The sequence below is a fragment of the Mytilus galloprovincialis genome, chromosome 3, assembly GCF_965363235.1.
Source record: "Mytilus galloprovincialis chromosome 3, xbMytGall1.hap1.1, whole genome shotgun sequence".
NCBI lineage: Eukaryota > Metazoa > Mollusca > Bivalvia > Mytilida > Mytilidae > Mytilus > Mytilus galloprovincialis.
Window position 1 is genome coordinate 77603669 of NC_134840.1, and position 15083 is coordinate 77618751.

The 15083-nt window shown below is 31.5% G+C and overlaps 1 protein-coding gene across 3 annotated transcripts in view; it reads left to right on the top strand.

The window, feature by feature from the left end:
• The first annotated feature begins 517 nt into the window (after window positions 1-517).
• The window catches only part of LOC143069023 (uncharacterized), a 47806-nt gene continuing 33240 nt past the window's right edge, over window positions 518-15083 (top strand). For 2 of the 3 annotated variants that reach the window (XM_076243451.1, XM_076243454.1), the window contains exons 1-6: window positions 518-713; window positions 9036-9102; window positions 11347-11569; window positions 12078-12422; window positions 12888-12972; window positions 13655-13755. In XM_076243451.1, the coding sequence (XP_076099566.1) occupies window positions 9052-9102; window positions 11347-11569; window positions 12078-12422; window positions 12888-12972; window positions 13655-13755 (805 nt within the window). In that variant the 5' untranslated portion in view covers window positions 518-713; window positions 9036-9051. Of the gene's footprint in view, window positions 714-7455; window positions 7604-9035; window positions 9103-11346; window positions 11570-12077; window positions 12423-12887; window positions 12973-13654; window positions 13756-15083 lie in introns of those variants that run through there. The other variant, XM_076243453.1, reaches the window with a different exon arrangement.

Genomic DNA, 15083 nt, shown 5'->3' on the forward strand with positions numbered 1-15083 from the left:
ATGATAGTGCGGATGGGACATCTGTGTACTAGGGACACATTCTTGTTTCTTAATTCTCATTCAACTAATAAGAAATAAACTCCAGAAGAAATAATTAAAGAAGTAAAAGGAGAGGACAACGTTAAATATTTATATTTAGAAAGTATATTATTAATTTAATTGCTTGCTTCCGGAAGCAATTCGCCGACACATTTTCCGTATACAAGTGACTATTTTATATTAAGATATGATAGTATTTTTTCAGAGACAAGCCCCTTGGAGAATAGTTATGTGAAAATTTTAAAATAAACATCTGACAGGTGAAACGATTCATTCTTTTCCTTCAAATATCTGTTTATTTGGACCAATATCTTTTTTTTTGTCTTAGCAAAAAAAAAAAAAAGAAAAAAAGAAACGGAAAATACCAGAAAAAAATCAAAGTGGCGAAAGTCAAGTGGCGAAAGAATCGACAGATAAAACGTGAGGAATTGGTGCTGAGGTGTTCCGAATAGGAAAAATGTTGGAAAAAACTGAAAAACGAAAGTAGAATTTTAAAAAGTCCCAGTAAAAAAAGCCGTCCATTGTATGAATTGACAAACTTATCAAAAATGTGCACGAAGACACATAGCATTGGGTGAAAATAATGCATCTTTAAACACTTTGAGCAGTGATGCTACAAAAAGTTTGATGTAAAACGCCCTTTTCTTACTATATTTTTCAACAGGTATGATCAGGTACGTAGTTCTTGACCAAGGGTTCTAGTCTTCTAGTCCAAATAATTATATTAACATGTAGCAATCATTTCCACAGAATCAATGATTGAATGTAGATGTACTATTCAACAATTTACTTATGTATTGCAATTTATTATGACATATAACATGTGTAAGAAACAGACAGGTTGCACAAAATCTAAACTGATTTTTTAAGAGTTTTAGTCTAGGAAAATATGGTTTATTTACTTGTTGGAATCAGCGCTGAAGTTTCTGCCAGAAGCTGCAACTACTCTTAGATTTGTTGGTTTGTTTGCTGGTGTGTTTATCAGTTGCAAATTACTGTCAAAATATTAAAGTGATTTACAAAAGCAGTGTAGGTCTGTTTGGTATCGGGATTGTTCGCCCTGATTGCATGTTCGCCCTAGGTTCGTTCGCACTGAGTTTGTTCGCCCTGATAGTCCGTTCGCCCTGGGTTCGTTCGCCTTGGGTTCGTTCGCCCTATATTCATTTATGATATGTATATGTTACATAGAATATTTGCCAAATTTATATTAATTAAATAAAATTCTTGGCTGCATTGTTACACTTTATTTTATAATTACTTTTAATTAATGTTGATTGAATTTTGATTGCTGATTAGGTGTCATTTGAAACCTTTGATATCACCAAGGATTCGATAGTATCTTACTATACAAATCCTTGATATCACTGATTGTTATATAAATTGTCTTTGATGGATTAATAATGAGAATAACATTTTTCTCAAATAAAATAGTCAGCTTGGATCCTATGATATGGGCGGTACAACATAATTTTTTTCCCACTGAATGTTGGGTTCCATTGCAATGTTTATATCATACAAAGGATATATATGTCAAAGATATTTTTGAATCAACAGTTGATGGCTCAGAAAATGATTTTAAAGTTCACTAACAATGCAACAAAATTTTGTACAAACTGAAGAGTTGTCTCCCCTTTTCAATGAATTTTTAGTGCTTTCTGTGTATTGTTTTTTCTCTTTATTTGTTGCAGTTAATAAAAAACAAAATTTAACTTTGAGAAAGAATGAATTTGTGATATGAAATAGATGAAAAAAAATTGAAAACAAAAAATGTCATGTGCCATCCACTGCCTGGTTTTTCCATGGACACCCTCTTAAAGTTTCAAGCTGAAACCGCCTTAATCCACACCCGACAACAATCTACAGATAGACGGGGGGACAGACGGACACAAAGTGAGACGAGACAGATCACAATTGCTCACCTGACCAATATATTTTTCAAACGAAAAGTTCTACTTTTACCAGCGATTTTTAATTGTCCTTTCATACTATCTGTTTTTTACTTTTTTGATTTTCGGAGGTCGTGCCAGACTGTACTGTGTTCGCCACAAACTACTAAAATTAGAATGAGATGCATTTACGCAGTTATATTTATTTTCTTGGGATCCCAAGCATACAGTAATACGATACAGAATTCGGCTAAATATTTAGGTTGCAAGTGAGAAATAAATATAGACACAGAGATACAAATTAATAAACTAACCTTTCGCTTGCAACAGTATTTCTATCTTTCATTACGGATATTATAAAAGAATCTCACCTGCCGACTGTTTTCTTGACCGTGTCATGATGAAATTGTGAAAGTGAGTAAGGGATGTTTTGGAACTTCGATTATCAAACAAATTGATTATAAAAACCGCAAACATTTGTTTTTACTTTAACTGCTAAAAACCTATTATATTTGTCATCAAACGCAGCTCCGCATTTGACACCTTCCTTTGAAATTATTTATAGAACTTTAATAAAGCGTAGGTCAGTTGATTAGTAATCACGTTGCTTCTGTTAAACTGACTGTTTTATATACTTTGAATGTTAAAAAAGATTTAATGGTCTCTTCTGATATTTGTTGAAGTCAACCCATGCTTTGCAAATTTTAGGGGGGGCGCACGCCCGCCACGCCCCGCCTAAATCCGCCCCTGCTTCAACATATTCAATTACTTACAAATAATTTAGTCTTCAGTTGTTTTACATTTAAAAATACAATGTAGTGCTGAAATTCACAGAAACTTATATTTCCTAGTAATGTAATTACATACAGATACAAACTTAGTCCTCAATACCTTGAAGTCACAATATCTTGTAGTCCTGAAATGTACTGAAACTTATAACCTAATATAGCAGCTACCTTTAGACAAGTTAACATGATACATCGTAAATATTCAGCGAAATTGTAGACTGACTTCAACACATTCAATTATATACACACAACGCAACACTATATATACTAAAAAATAAAATCAGGGCGAACAGACTCTTGGCGAACAGGTATTAGGGCGAACAGAAACTAGGGCGAACCAGAATCAGGGCGGACGGACCCGGATTCAGTCTGTTTGACCCTGTACGTCTGTGTGACCCTGACGAGTAGGCAAATTGGCATTAGTAGCCTACCCATTCCCGCAGCCCAGTTTATATTAAAAAGTCAACGGATTGGGAATAAAATGTAAAATATATATGGAAATTATCAGTAATTTGGGGATTTGGTGATTATTTAGTGAAGAGAATGGCAAATGATATTTTTAATTTGTATTTATTAGATAATAATACATAATAAACATTGCAAATCATATGCACACTGAAGGAACAAAACTGTACAGTCCCTGTAAAAGAAAACATGATAAAAATTAGAAATTATGATAAATGTGAATGCACATCAAAAGAATAAAATTTTACTACAAACTTGAAAAAAAAGCTAATAATATAAATGTAAGAAACTTGAGTATGAAAATTATTTTTTAGTAAAATACAAAACAACCAAAATTTAAGAATATCTAAAATAAACTTGACTTAAAGGAATAAAATGTGGCAAATTCCATTTAAAACTATAACTTGAAACAAGTTAAAAAGAAATACCTTTGTTTTTCCCTCTCCAATTTGTTCGGATTTTCTGTCTATATGAATACAAGAATAATGAGTCTATTAAATTTTATTTTTTCTTTAATTTTTCTGCTTCCAGTTCTTTTGTCTAAAGCTACACTTGATTCAGATTTTTTTTAATATACAATTGTATGTAGTTATTTGACTGGTAATTTTGAACAAATTGATCCAATTCATAATACATTTTATATGTTTCTCCACATTTTAATCACTCTCTTCTGTTTTAGGAATATTTATTAACTGAGAAAAACATTTCACTTACTTAATACATATTTATTAAACTTCTGAGTATTTATCTATTTATTCACTAATTGCAATAATTTTTGTGTATTTTTTCATGTTTCATTCCTGATCTGGTGGCATTTTATTATAAAACCAGATGCAGGGACACATATCCTTTGAATCCCAATTTGACTACTCGTCCAAGGATTGGGGTCACACAGACACTGCCATTTACAAAACACTCATGTTTGTATAGCTTATCAGAAATTATGTGATTTTGTGGTATTGCCCATTTTCTTGAACCCTTACCATGCGGTACAGGTACCCGTCATATGACAGGCGTACCCAGACCACTGTTATTTGACTCCAAATGTGTTCCATACTTTTAGAAGTCCGCTTTATGATACTTATTTCTTTCGAAAGTTATGCATATTCAGTCAACCTGAGGCAATCTATAGTCATGTTTCTCATATATAAATTGCATTAAGAGCAGCACAAATACGGACTTGGAAAATTGAAATCAGATGAAACTTGGTTTTCTGGAGGGGTGGGCTTCCCTTATGTGTCTTACTCAGGAAGTTGTAAAACTTGCAAAAATAGTGCAAACCCGCAGGCATGTAACTACTGATTACGGATAGTGCATAATGGACATTATTATTTTTATTTGAAGCATATATTTGCAGTCTCTGTTGTAATTAGTCATATAACCTATGTCATGTCTAACAAATGTTTAGAATAGTGCAATCATCTTAGCTGATGTTCAGTTTGACTTTTTTATTGTATAAATTTCAAGATTGTTATAGTTTAATCAAAGTAGACTGTTATGATTAATTTAGCATCACAATCATACTGATGAAGGATATCTGTTATCCGAAATATTATAAACAATTACATTTATAGTTTCCTTTTTTCTGTTATTGATGTTGTTTTGTACACTTTTTATGTGCTTATATCTATATATAATTTTATTTTGGATGTAACACGTCTTCTGATTGGCTGATGTCGTTTTGTTTATCAGCCCATAGACATATTTTTGTCATGTGACGGTGACGTCATCAACGTTTTTTCATGATTTACTCCGTTTAAAATGGATTTAAGAATTAAATTATAATAATTACATTAGATGTATGTTTCATTATAATACTTTATTCTGATTGGCTAACTGCACATCACATGTTATTCCTTAAGCAATTGTATTACTCAATAAAACTTTTCATTCAGGATAACACGTGGTCCCACAATAAAGTGCACAGGTGAATTAAATAAAACAATTATAAAATTCGTGTTTTCATAATCATAGCTAAAAAATGTAATTATAAGTATTGAATGCTTCTTTTTGTAACTTTATTGGGTTGTAAAAGCGTTGACCGTGCGTACATTTTTAGAATGAAGCGCTTCCACGCTTCATACAAAATGTACTTTGGTCAACGCTTTTACACCCCAATAAAGTTACAAAAAAAAGCATTCAATCCTTAAATAAATGACTGTAATATTTTTTCTGCCTATTCGAAATAACATAAAAAATGTGGTGCACACTTTTAATGTTTAAATAACCTGCTACATGGGTTATTTAGTGTGACCATATTTTTGATGTTATTTCTTAGACAGAAAAAATATTACAGTCATTCCTTAAATATATAATTTGTTTTACCATTGTTTACCTGGTATACATGGTATATAAAAACCCAAATTTCATTAATTTAAATATAGATCTATTGAAGACGATAGACTGATACTATTAATACATTTATATAATTTATAAGGGGAAACATATCTGTGTCCAAAGGTAAACTTTTTTTTTATATATAAAAACCCACATTTCAACAATTTTAAAATACAATGGACTGATGTTAATATATTTATAGTACTACTGTAAACATATCTCTGTGTCCAAAGGTCATTATATTTTTATCCATATAATATAAAAAAGAAGTATGTATTTATAAAAAATGATGAAAACCGAAATTTCATCAATTTAAAAATAGAGTTAATGGCAATGACTTTAGTAATACAATAACAGTACTATCATAGACAATGATCATGATGATAGATATTAGACTTAATTTAAGAGCTTATGATATCATTGGTAGTGAGTACAGCAAGTTGTTTCTTGTACATGTAATTTCTTATTGGTACATAGAGAAATGGTATAATTTTCTGTGTATTTTGAAAAAAAAGAAGTGAAAAAGACATAATGCATACCAAAATTATATAATAAAGACTTTGACTTAAATTGAAAGCTGAAATTTTATTGCTTTTTTTACACCTTAACATGATGCATGGAATTTTAAACACAACTTTCAGAAGGCCATATGAATCCATTGTCTGATTTCTGTGTTTCTTTTGTGTTGTCTCTTCTATTAAAATGCATATATATCATGTATATATGGCTTGTCCCAAGTCAGGAGCCTGCAATCCAATGTTTGTGGTCATGGTCATTTACCTAATTTCTAATATTGTTGAAGTATAAATTATCTTATTGATTACTTTATGTAAAGGTTTTGCTCATGATTGAAGATGGTAGAGTGACCAGTAAATATTCACATGTACTTTGGTCTAACATTCTAAAGGAATAGCTGTCTCATACCCAATCAAACCACTCATTGCAAGTCAATGATATTTTGTATGCAGTTGTTATACACACATTTCTATTGAGATTATTTGTGTCTAACAATAATTTGGTAAAATTGTAATAAAGGACAATCACAATTTACTTACTTTTTATAAATTTCAATCTATTTTGAAAAAACAAAAACACATTATATTTTAATAACACTTCCAAAATTCTTCAGTCATGGTTCATTGGCCATGTTGGCTTTTGATGTTTTGCAATGTTTACATGTTGAAGGTTTTGATAAGTTTATTTAACGGAATAACATATTATTATTCAATATTATATATATCATAATCAGTTGTATTAGTATTAGCACATCTTATTTCCATGGAAATTATTTGATGGTAAAATATACAGTCATGGTTCATTGACTGTGGATGCTTTGCATAGTTTAAATGTTTGAGTATTACCATTTTAATTAATATCAACATTTGTGTTTTCTTTTCAAAATGTCATTACAGATGAGACATATCTATATCTGTGTCAAAAGGTGATTATATTGATCTATATTAAATCATTTGAAATAAGGGATTTATTTAACTGTATTAATAAAAACCAATTTCATAATTTTAAAAATAGATTTAAAGGTCATTAAATGTGTGTTATTAATACAATACAATCAGTATCATGAATATTAGACATATATAAGAGCTTATATCATTGTTGTTATTATTGATACATAGATAAATGGTCTGATTTTCTTTGTATTATAAATAGAAAAAATAGACATGATGCAATAATATACATGATATACCAAAACATAATAGTCATTGGTTAAAATTGCCAAAAAAAAAGCTGTTATCTTTATTACTTTTTTGTACACCTAATCATGGTACATGTACATGGAATTTTATTATCAAATGTCAGAAGGCCATATGGATCAATTGCTCCTTTTTATTGCATCTATTTATGTGTTGTTCATTATATTTACTTTCTTAAAGGGCTTGTTCAGAGTCAGGAGCCTGAGATCCAGCTGTAATTGTGGGAAATTGTTATTTTTTCTTTCTTTAATTGTTATAGTATAAATGATATGGATTACAATCTGTAAAATTTTGCTCATGATTGAAGGCAGTAAATGAAGTGATCATTAAATATTCACATATTTGAACTTTGGTCTAAAGGAATAACTGTCTTGTGGTAAGTTCTTTGGCAAGTGAAAAACTCACTTTTTATGAATTATAAAAAAAAAGTTGGGTATACTTAGAATCCCTGCAAGGTCTTCATGTCTGTGAGTGACTGAATGAGTGGATGGGTTCATATGACCGTGGCCTCATTTCATTGATCAGTAAACAAGGTTAAGTGTTTCAAGGTCAAGTGCATATATCTGATACTATAAACAATAGGTCAAATACATATGGTGATTGGAATGATTGAAAGGTGTACATGTCTCACTGGCAGGTTTCTTCTGACCTTGACCTCAATTTCAGGGTCCAATGAACATTGTTTAGTTTTTGTAGTTTTTCCTATTTCTCAGATGCTTTAAGCATTAGGTCAAATATATAAAGTCTATGGACTGGTTGCTTAGTATGTATGTCTGTATTGCAGGTTTCATGTGACCTTGTCCCTTTTTCAGGGTTCATTGGACAATGTTTAGTTAACATGGTTAAGTTAGGTGTACATGTTTGTCTGACCTTGACCTCATTTTCATGGATCATTGATGGCTTTAAGTTTATGTGATACTTGTAGTAAACCCTGCCTATTAAAGACTTTCAACATAAGTATTCAATCATGATAAGGAAAGCAGGGAAGATATATATTGCCCCAAAGTTGGTCATCAGGTGTAAAAAGAGTGTATAAAAAGTGTCAATTTTGACGATTTTTCATCCTTTCTCTTGACCCCGAAGACCCAGGGATGCTGGTACAGGTATATATCATGCTGTATCCTTCATGTAGAGTGGACCCTAGTTAAAAAATTGACCCTAACAGTTGTTAGGTGGGAGTGAATCTGATCTTGGTTCAGTAGTCTACAGTACAGAAGGTAATTTGGACCAAAAATATGGAATTTCAAGATATTTTCCGATTTTTGACTTCAAATGGACCTGAAACCGGAAGTGGTCGTTTCGTATGCATATTTCAATAATAATAACGATCAGTAGTTATATACCCATGGGTTTGCACTATTTTTGCAAGTTTTATGCCTCTGAATTTCCTGTGTAAGACACAGATGTGTAGCCTACCCCTCCAGAAAACCGAGTTTCAGCCGATTTCAATTTTCCTAGTCTGTATTTGTACTCAAAATGCAATTTATACATGTTATACATGAGAAACATGAATATGGATAGCCTCAGCTTGAAGGAACATGCATAACTTTTAAAATAAGTATCATAAAGCGGACTTCTTAAAGTATGGAACGCCATTGGAGCCAATAAACGGTGGTCTGGGTACGTTCGTCATATGACCACATGGTAAGAGTTAATATTTTGTGGGTCCAAAACCATACAAATATTTAATTTATCTATATGCAAGGGTAATGGCATCATGTCTTTTTTTTTTAAACTGTTGGTTGTAATCATATTGCTTACTTATGCTTGTACAAACATGTACTTATAAAAAATATTTTAATTTCTAGAAAATGAAGATGAAATATGAAGAGTTTCAATCTGGCTGAGAAGAAAAATTCATACAATGCCTTAAAGGTAAACAATGGATTAAATTGTTAATGTGTATTGTCTGAAACATGCAGTTTTTGTTGCCAAATAATGGTATTGTGTATGATGTTTTAAAGTAACATCACATCTATTTATTGTATCTGAAATCATTTTAACTGGGACCAAATTTTGGTAAATGGTAATATGGCACATCTTGTACTGTAGGTAAAATACATAAAAATGAATATAGCAATTTATATTTGAAGTGGCCAAAATATAAAAAAGAAGATGTGGTATGATTGCTTATGAGACAACTCTCTTTACAAGAGACCAAAATGATACAGAAACTAACAACTATAAAAACAGTATTTTTATTGACCTTCATCAGGAATGCTCAAACCAAAAAAAAATATGAAAACAAAATATGTTTAAAAATAAAAAACTTGAGCTATGTGTTCAAACATTGTCAAAAGGGACCACAACATGATTTGAAACCAAATCCACCCATGGTTAACTGTATGGCATGTTTTTATGACAAATTTGAAAGTAGTTAGGAAACTAGGACAGAAAGATGGAACAAACCTTAGCATCTTTAATTACAAGAATAAAATAGTTGCCATATTAATATTACAAAGTTATTAAATGCCACTTCAAATTGTAGTTAAGTTCACTCTGTGGTTAAGGTTTTTGAAATTTTAATTACTTTCTTAAATTATCCTGAATTTTCACCAAACTTTGACAGAAGCTTGTTATGATCATAAGATATAATATCCTGAAGTAAATTTTGTAAAAATAAATTTCCATTTTTTCTGTATTTTACTTGTAAATGGACTTAGTAAACAAAACCATTCACTCTGAGGTTATAGCTAGTATCTAGAAGGAAAACTTGTTAAAATTTTGTATCTGTTTATCTGTTTAAGCTTTTATACGACTGCAAAAATTGAAAAATATTTGGTCATATATTGGTATCACGTCGTCGTCAACGTCAGCGTCATCCGAGGACGGATTGTTTCCGGATAATGACTTTTGAATAAGGAAAAAGAAATCAATAAAATTTTAACACAATGTTTATAACCACAAAAGGAAGCTTGGGATTGATTTTAGGGGTTATGGTCCCAAAGGTTGAGGAATTGGGGACCCAAAGGGGTCAAAAACTGCATTTATCTTGTTTCAGGACAAAAAGTTGTGTATATGTATAAATATGAAATAATCATTTTTGTAGTTTTGAAACAATAACTTATGTTTAAGTGTATGAATCTCTCTGAAATTAAACCACAAGTTCATACCATGAAGGGACAGTTAGTGTTGACTTGGGGGGTGGGGGGGATGGATGGCTCAAAATATTTCACAATAAGGGGCAAAAAAGGGGAAAAACTAGGTATTTCTGATCAATGGACAATTAATTAAGACAATTTAAAAGCAGTGTAATGAGGTAATTCTGAAACATTTAACATACGATGTTGGGTATGTTCAGATTTACCTCCTTACACTTCTTTTTTATTATGCATAAAGAAATGTCAAGTTGTAGACTAATTGCAGAAAGGGGGGGGGGGGGGTTAGTAGTTTTTCTTTTTTTTTTCTTCAAATTTCTCAAATTCCAAATTTTTGAAAAGTTAAAAGAAGAAATCTTTAATTGCACAATTTTGCGCAATAGATTTGTAAGATCTTTTGTGTCAGAAACTCATATTATGTCAAATCCAAATTCAGAGCTATATCAAGCTTGAATGTTGTGTCCATACTTGCCCCAACTGTTCAGGGTTCGACTGCGGTTGTATAAAGCTGTGCCCTGCAGAGCACCTGGTTAAATTAGTTATTAAATTCATAAACTTTCCTGTATTTTTACTAAACTTGGACAGAAGCTTCTTACAATCAAAATATAGTATCAAGAGGAATATTTTTATTGATTTTTCCCTCATTTTTGTTGAGCCTGCGATTAACAGCAAAAGTAGGCGAGACACTGGGATCAGCAGAACCCTTACAAATTCTTTTCTCGAAGAATCAGTCAAAGAACGAGATCTTCACTGTGGCTGCCTTGTTTCACTTCCAGTGTTGACATTCTTTTCTTTTAAATAACTCAAATCTGTGTATAGTCCGCACCCCTTGTACAAATTCCATATTTAAGGAAAAAAAGTATGGACTATACATGCCCAAATACAGTAGTTTAATCTGTTATTTGCAATGATTTGTAAGAACAAATTCTGCAACATTATTCTTTGAATCAGAATAAATACAATTTTCACAGTTATTTACCATCATTTTGGTCATCTAGTTAATTATGTATTTTTTTTATAGGTGTTGATGTTTCTTACTCTTTTGGGAGTATCTGAGGGTAGTAGATGTCAACAAACTCCTGTTCCAGTTCCTCGCTGTCCACAGTCTTCTTATGACTGGCATATTAGGTCAAAAGAACGTTGTACAGACCACTTAAACTACCATTGTCTTATCACAGAACTTGGAAAACAAGATCCAAATTATACCATTGAATGTTGCATGAAACCTGAAACTATATCAACAGGTAAGAATTATTGAATATTTTTATGATCAGAGTGTAAGCTTTTGTACTTCATTACAACCAAGGGTAACACCCAAGGAGAACAACCAAATGTAACAACCAAAGGTAACAACCAATGCTAACAACCAAAGGTAACAACCAAAGGTAACAACCAAAGGTAACAACCAAAGGTAACAACCAAAGGTAACAACCAAAGGTAACAACCAATGCTAACAACCAAAGGTAACAACCAAAGGTAACAACCAAAGGTAACAACCAAAGGGCAATCAAAAACCATTAGTCTATTAAAGCAGATAAGACCATGGCTAAATGCAAAAAGTCGAAAAGACAAGATACTATAAAACAATGTTGCGACTTAAGATTTAGTAATTTATTTATGAAACTCACGAACATGATGAAGATACAAAAAGCATACAAAGGTAAGCATGATAAGGATGAACTTCACACAATGTTTTATTTTTTCAACACCTGCACCTTGATTTTTTATTAATAATGTATAAATCAATTTCAGGTCATATGCCAAGATACAATTTAAATAAACAAGATCTGCAAGAAATTGAATGTGAAAGTGATTATTTTATGCCAGTTTCATTTGAATCCAATAAGTATAGAGAAAATGGGGTTGAACATTGTAACAATAAAAAATCGAAATGTACTAACATGGAGGGATTGAAAGTCTGTTCAGATGGAAGCACAACAATGGATGCAACTTGTTACTGTGATTATATAAATATGTATGTACCTGAAATACCTTTGGCTGCTGGAGAATTTTGCTTCAAAGAACAGCACAACAATTGTCACCTTAGACAAAAGTGTGAAGAACCAAACGGAGCTAAACCTCAAGAACTAAATATGAGTACGTTTTTTTTGTATTGATGTAAATGATTTTAGATGATTTGAAAATATAAATATTTATTAGGATTTAATAAAGTCTTTGCAATATGGTTAATCCTTATAATTCTTAAACAATCATTTCTTTCTTTCAAGGCTTACATAGCAGAGCTTATAGTACATTTATAATCTTGATCATTCCAAAAAAGTGTATACAGGATGAAGGCTTTTATCATTTCAATGACTCATTGTTATATTTCAAAATTGTATATGGTTAAGGACAATGATTTTTCAAAGTAACTTCCGAAATTTGGCCTTAAATATTTTTGCTTGAGTAGCCCTTATTTTTGGTAGTCATTTATTTTTACCTTCTTAAGTCATGTAAGTTGTTAGAATGATGTGAATGCATGACCACTGTGAATATTAAATTGTATTATCAAAATATTTGATGAAAAATTTAATTCTAAAGTGTTTGTTTCTCTTTTTGAAGTGTATGAATGTGTTGATGCTTGTCCAGATGGACAATATAGACCTGAGATGGCGCTAGCTTGTGAAGACATTGTCCAGAGTACAACGTGAGTCAGTTTTATTCAATAGTTGTGGATATGGAGTCCAAATATATTGATGTTAGAAATATATATTGTGAACTTACTTATTTTCCAAAATACTAAATTTATGGGGTGAAAAACAAAAACAACCAAAATGACTTCTGGAGGGCTACATATAGACAGGTTAAGACGATATACATTTTGTCCATGGCAACCGACATAGTGATTTCTTTAATAATATACAAAGCACTCACATATTTCACCTGACAATCTTCTTTTTGTCACATTTTATAACATTCTGAAGGTTACAAAAAATCTCAAAAATGTTTGATGTTGAAGTTTGACACTGGAAAAAGACATGACGTCATACTGAATGTGGAACAGATCTAGAGTAGATCAACATTTTGTGGAATTTTTCATTGAACACATTGAGAGTGTTGACCATAAGAAAAATAGGTTTTACCACTTGTGAAAATGTGATATCGCTTGATATCAACTCTTGTTATTTTATTTAAATAGTAATAATAAACCTGCCAAAATGACCATAAACCAGATCTACAAATAAGTCCTTAGGATCTGTTGATATAAGAGTAAAACTTGCTTGATAAAAAAGTTAAAAATATATTCAAATATATAATATATTTAGTGTGTTCGGCTCATGTGAAATATTGTCTAATTACCGGTACCTGTACAATAATTTCTATTTCAGATTAAGCTTCAATATAACATCACAACTTCCTAGTCAGGTTCCAGTGCAAACACCTACTAAAGTCCCTATTTTAGTAACAACGAATGATATGAAGAAGACAGGTAATGTATATATCTGTCATATGTATAGGGTTTTTAGATATGCATTTAATTTGATATTCCGAGTGGTTGGTTGGAAATGCAGTAGAAATTTTGAACTTGGTTATCAAACAAATGCATGTATAAGCTATTGTCAAATTATTTCAAAACATTGAAAATAAGAATATATTGACAAAATAAGAAGACAAAAAACTATTTCCAAAATGTGTAAGAAAATATTACATCTAGGTGAGATGGCTATATGACAATCATCTTGTCTGTCTGGTCATTTGTTCAAATATTAATTTTGTCTCACTTTTCTCATGTACCACTGAACAAAATAGTTTCCTATTTGGTCAGTAGGTTGACACAAATGAACACTATCTATCTGTCAGACACTTACATCCTTGTTGTTGATGCCTTGAATTTTTCAATATATTGAATGCACATAAAAATTTGTCACACATTTATTTTCCAATAATACTGAACAGATTTACTTCATATATAAGACCTTGACATCATTGCTTGTAATGTGTATGTGCTTTTATGATCTGGTAGAATATTTGTTGATACCCCCAATCCCTGGGGGTCATTTCTATATTTTACTGGTATGAGTGTGCTGCAAAATAGGGGTGTTTTTTCATACCCTGCTGGTAGAACAGGGTCCCTTTTCATGTCTGCTGGTTAGAACAGAGTCGCTTTTTCATGCCCTGCTGGTGAGAACAGGGTCATTTTTTAAAACAAAGTATTTGGTTAGAGCAGGATTGCTTATTTAACTGTCTAAGATAGAGTCTAGAACTCTGGTCTAGAGCAGCATCTATTTTATACGGTCTAGGACAGGGTATACATTTTCTGAGCATGTCTAGAACATGGTATGTTTTTCGATATTGCTGTTTAGAACAGGGTATGTATTTCAATGTTTTCTGGTTAGAACAGGGTATGATTTGGCAAGTGCTGTTGGCACAGTAATATCCAAAAAGATGGTCAGTAACCCCCCCTTTATCACTTTTTATACGCCCGTCTTTTAGACGGGACGTATTATGGTATACCGTTGTCCGTCCGTCTGTCCGTCCGTCGTCCACACTTCGGACAATAACTCAAAAACAATTTCACCAATTTCCATGAAACTTAAGTGAATTGTTTATATGTATTGACGTAAGCTCCCTTTCGTTTTTTTTTAATTTCAGATTTTAAGTTTGGGATTTATGGGGCTTTATTCATAAAAAAGGGGGGGTTTTCAACACTTCGGACAATAACTCAAAAAGGCTTTCACCAATGTCTATGAAACTTTGGTGAATTGTTTATATCTATTAATGTAAGCTCCCTTTCAATTTTTATAAATTTCAGATTTT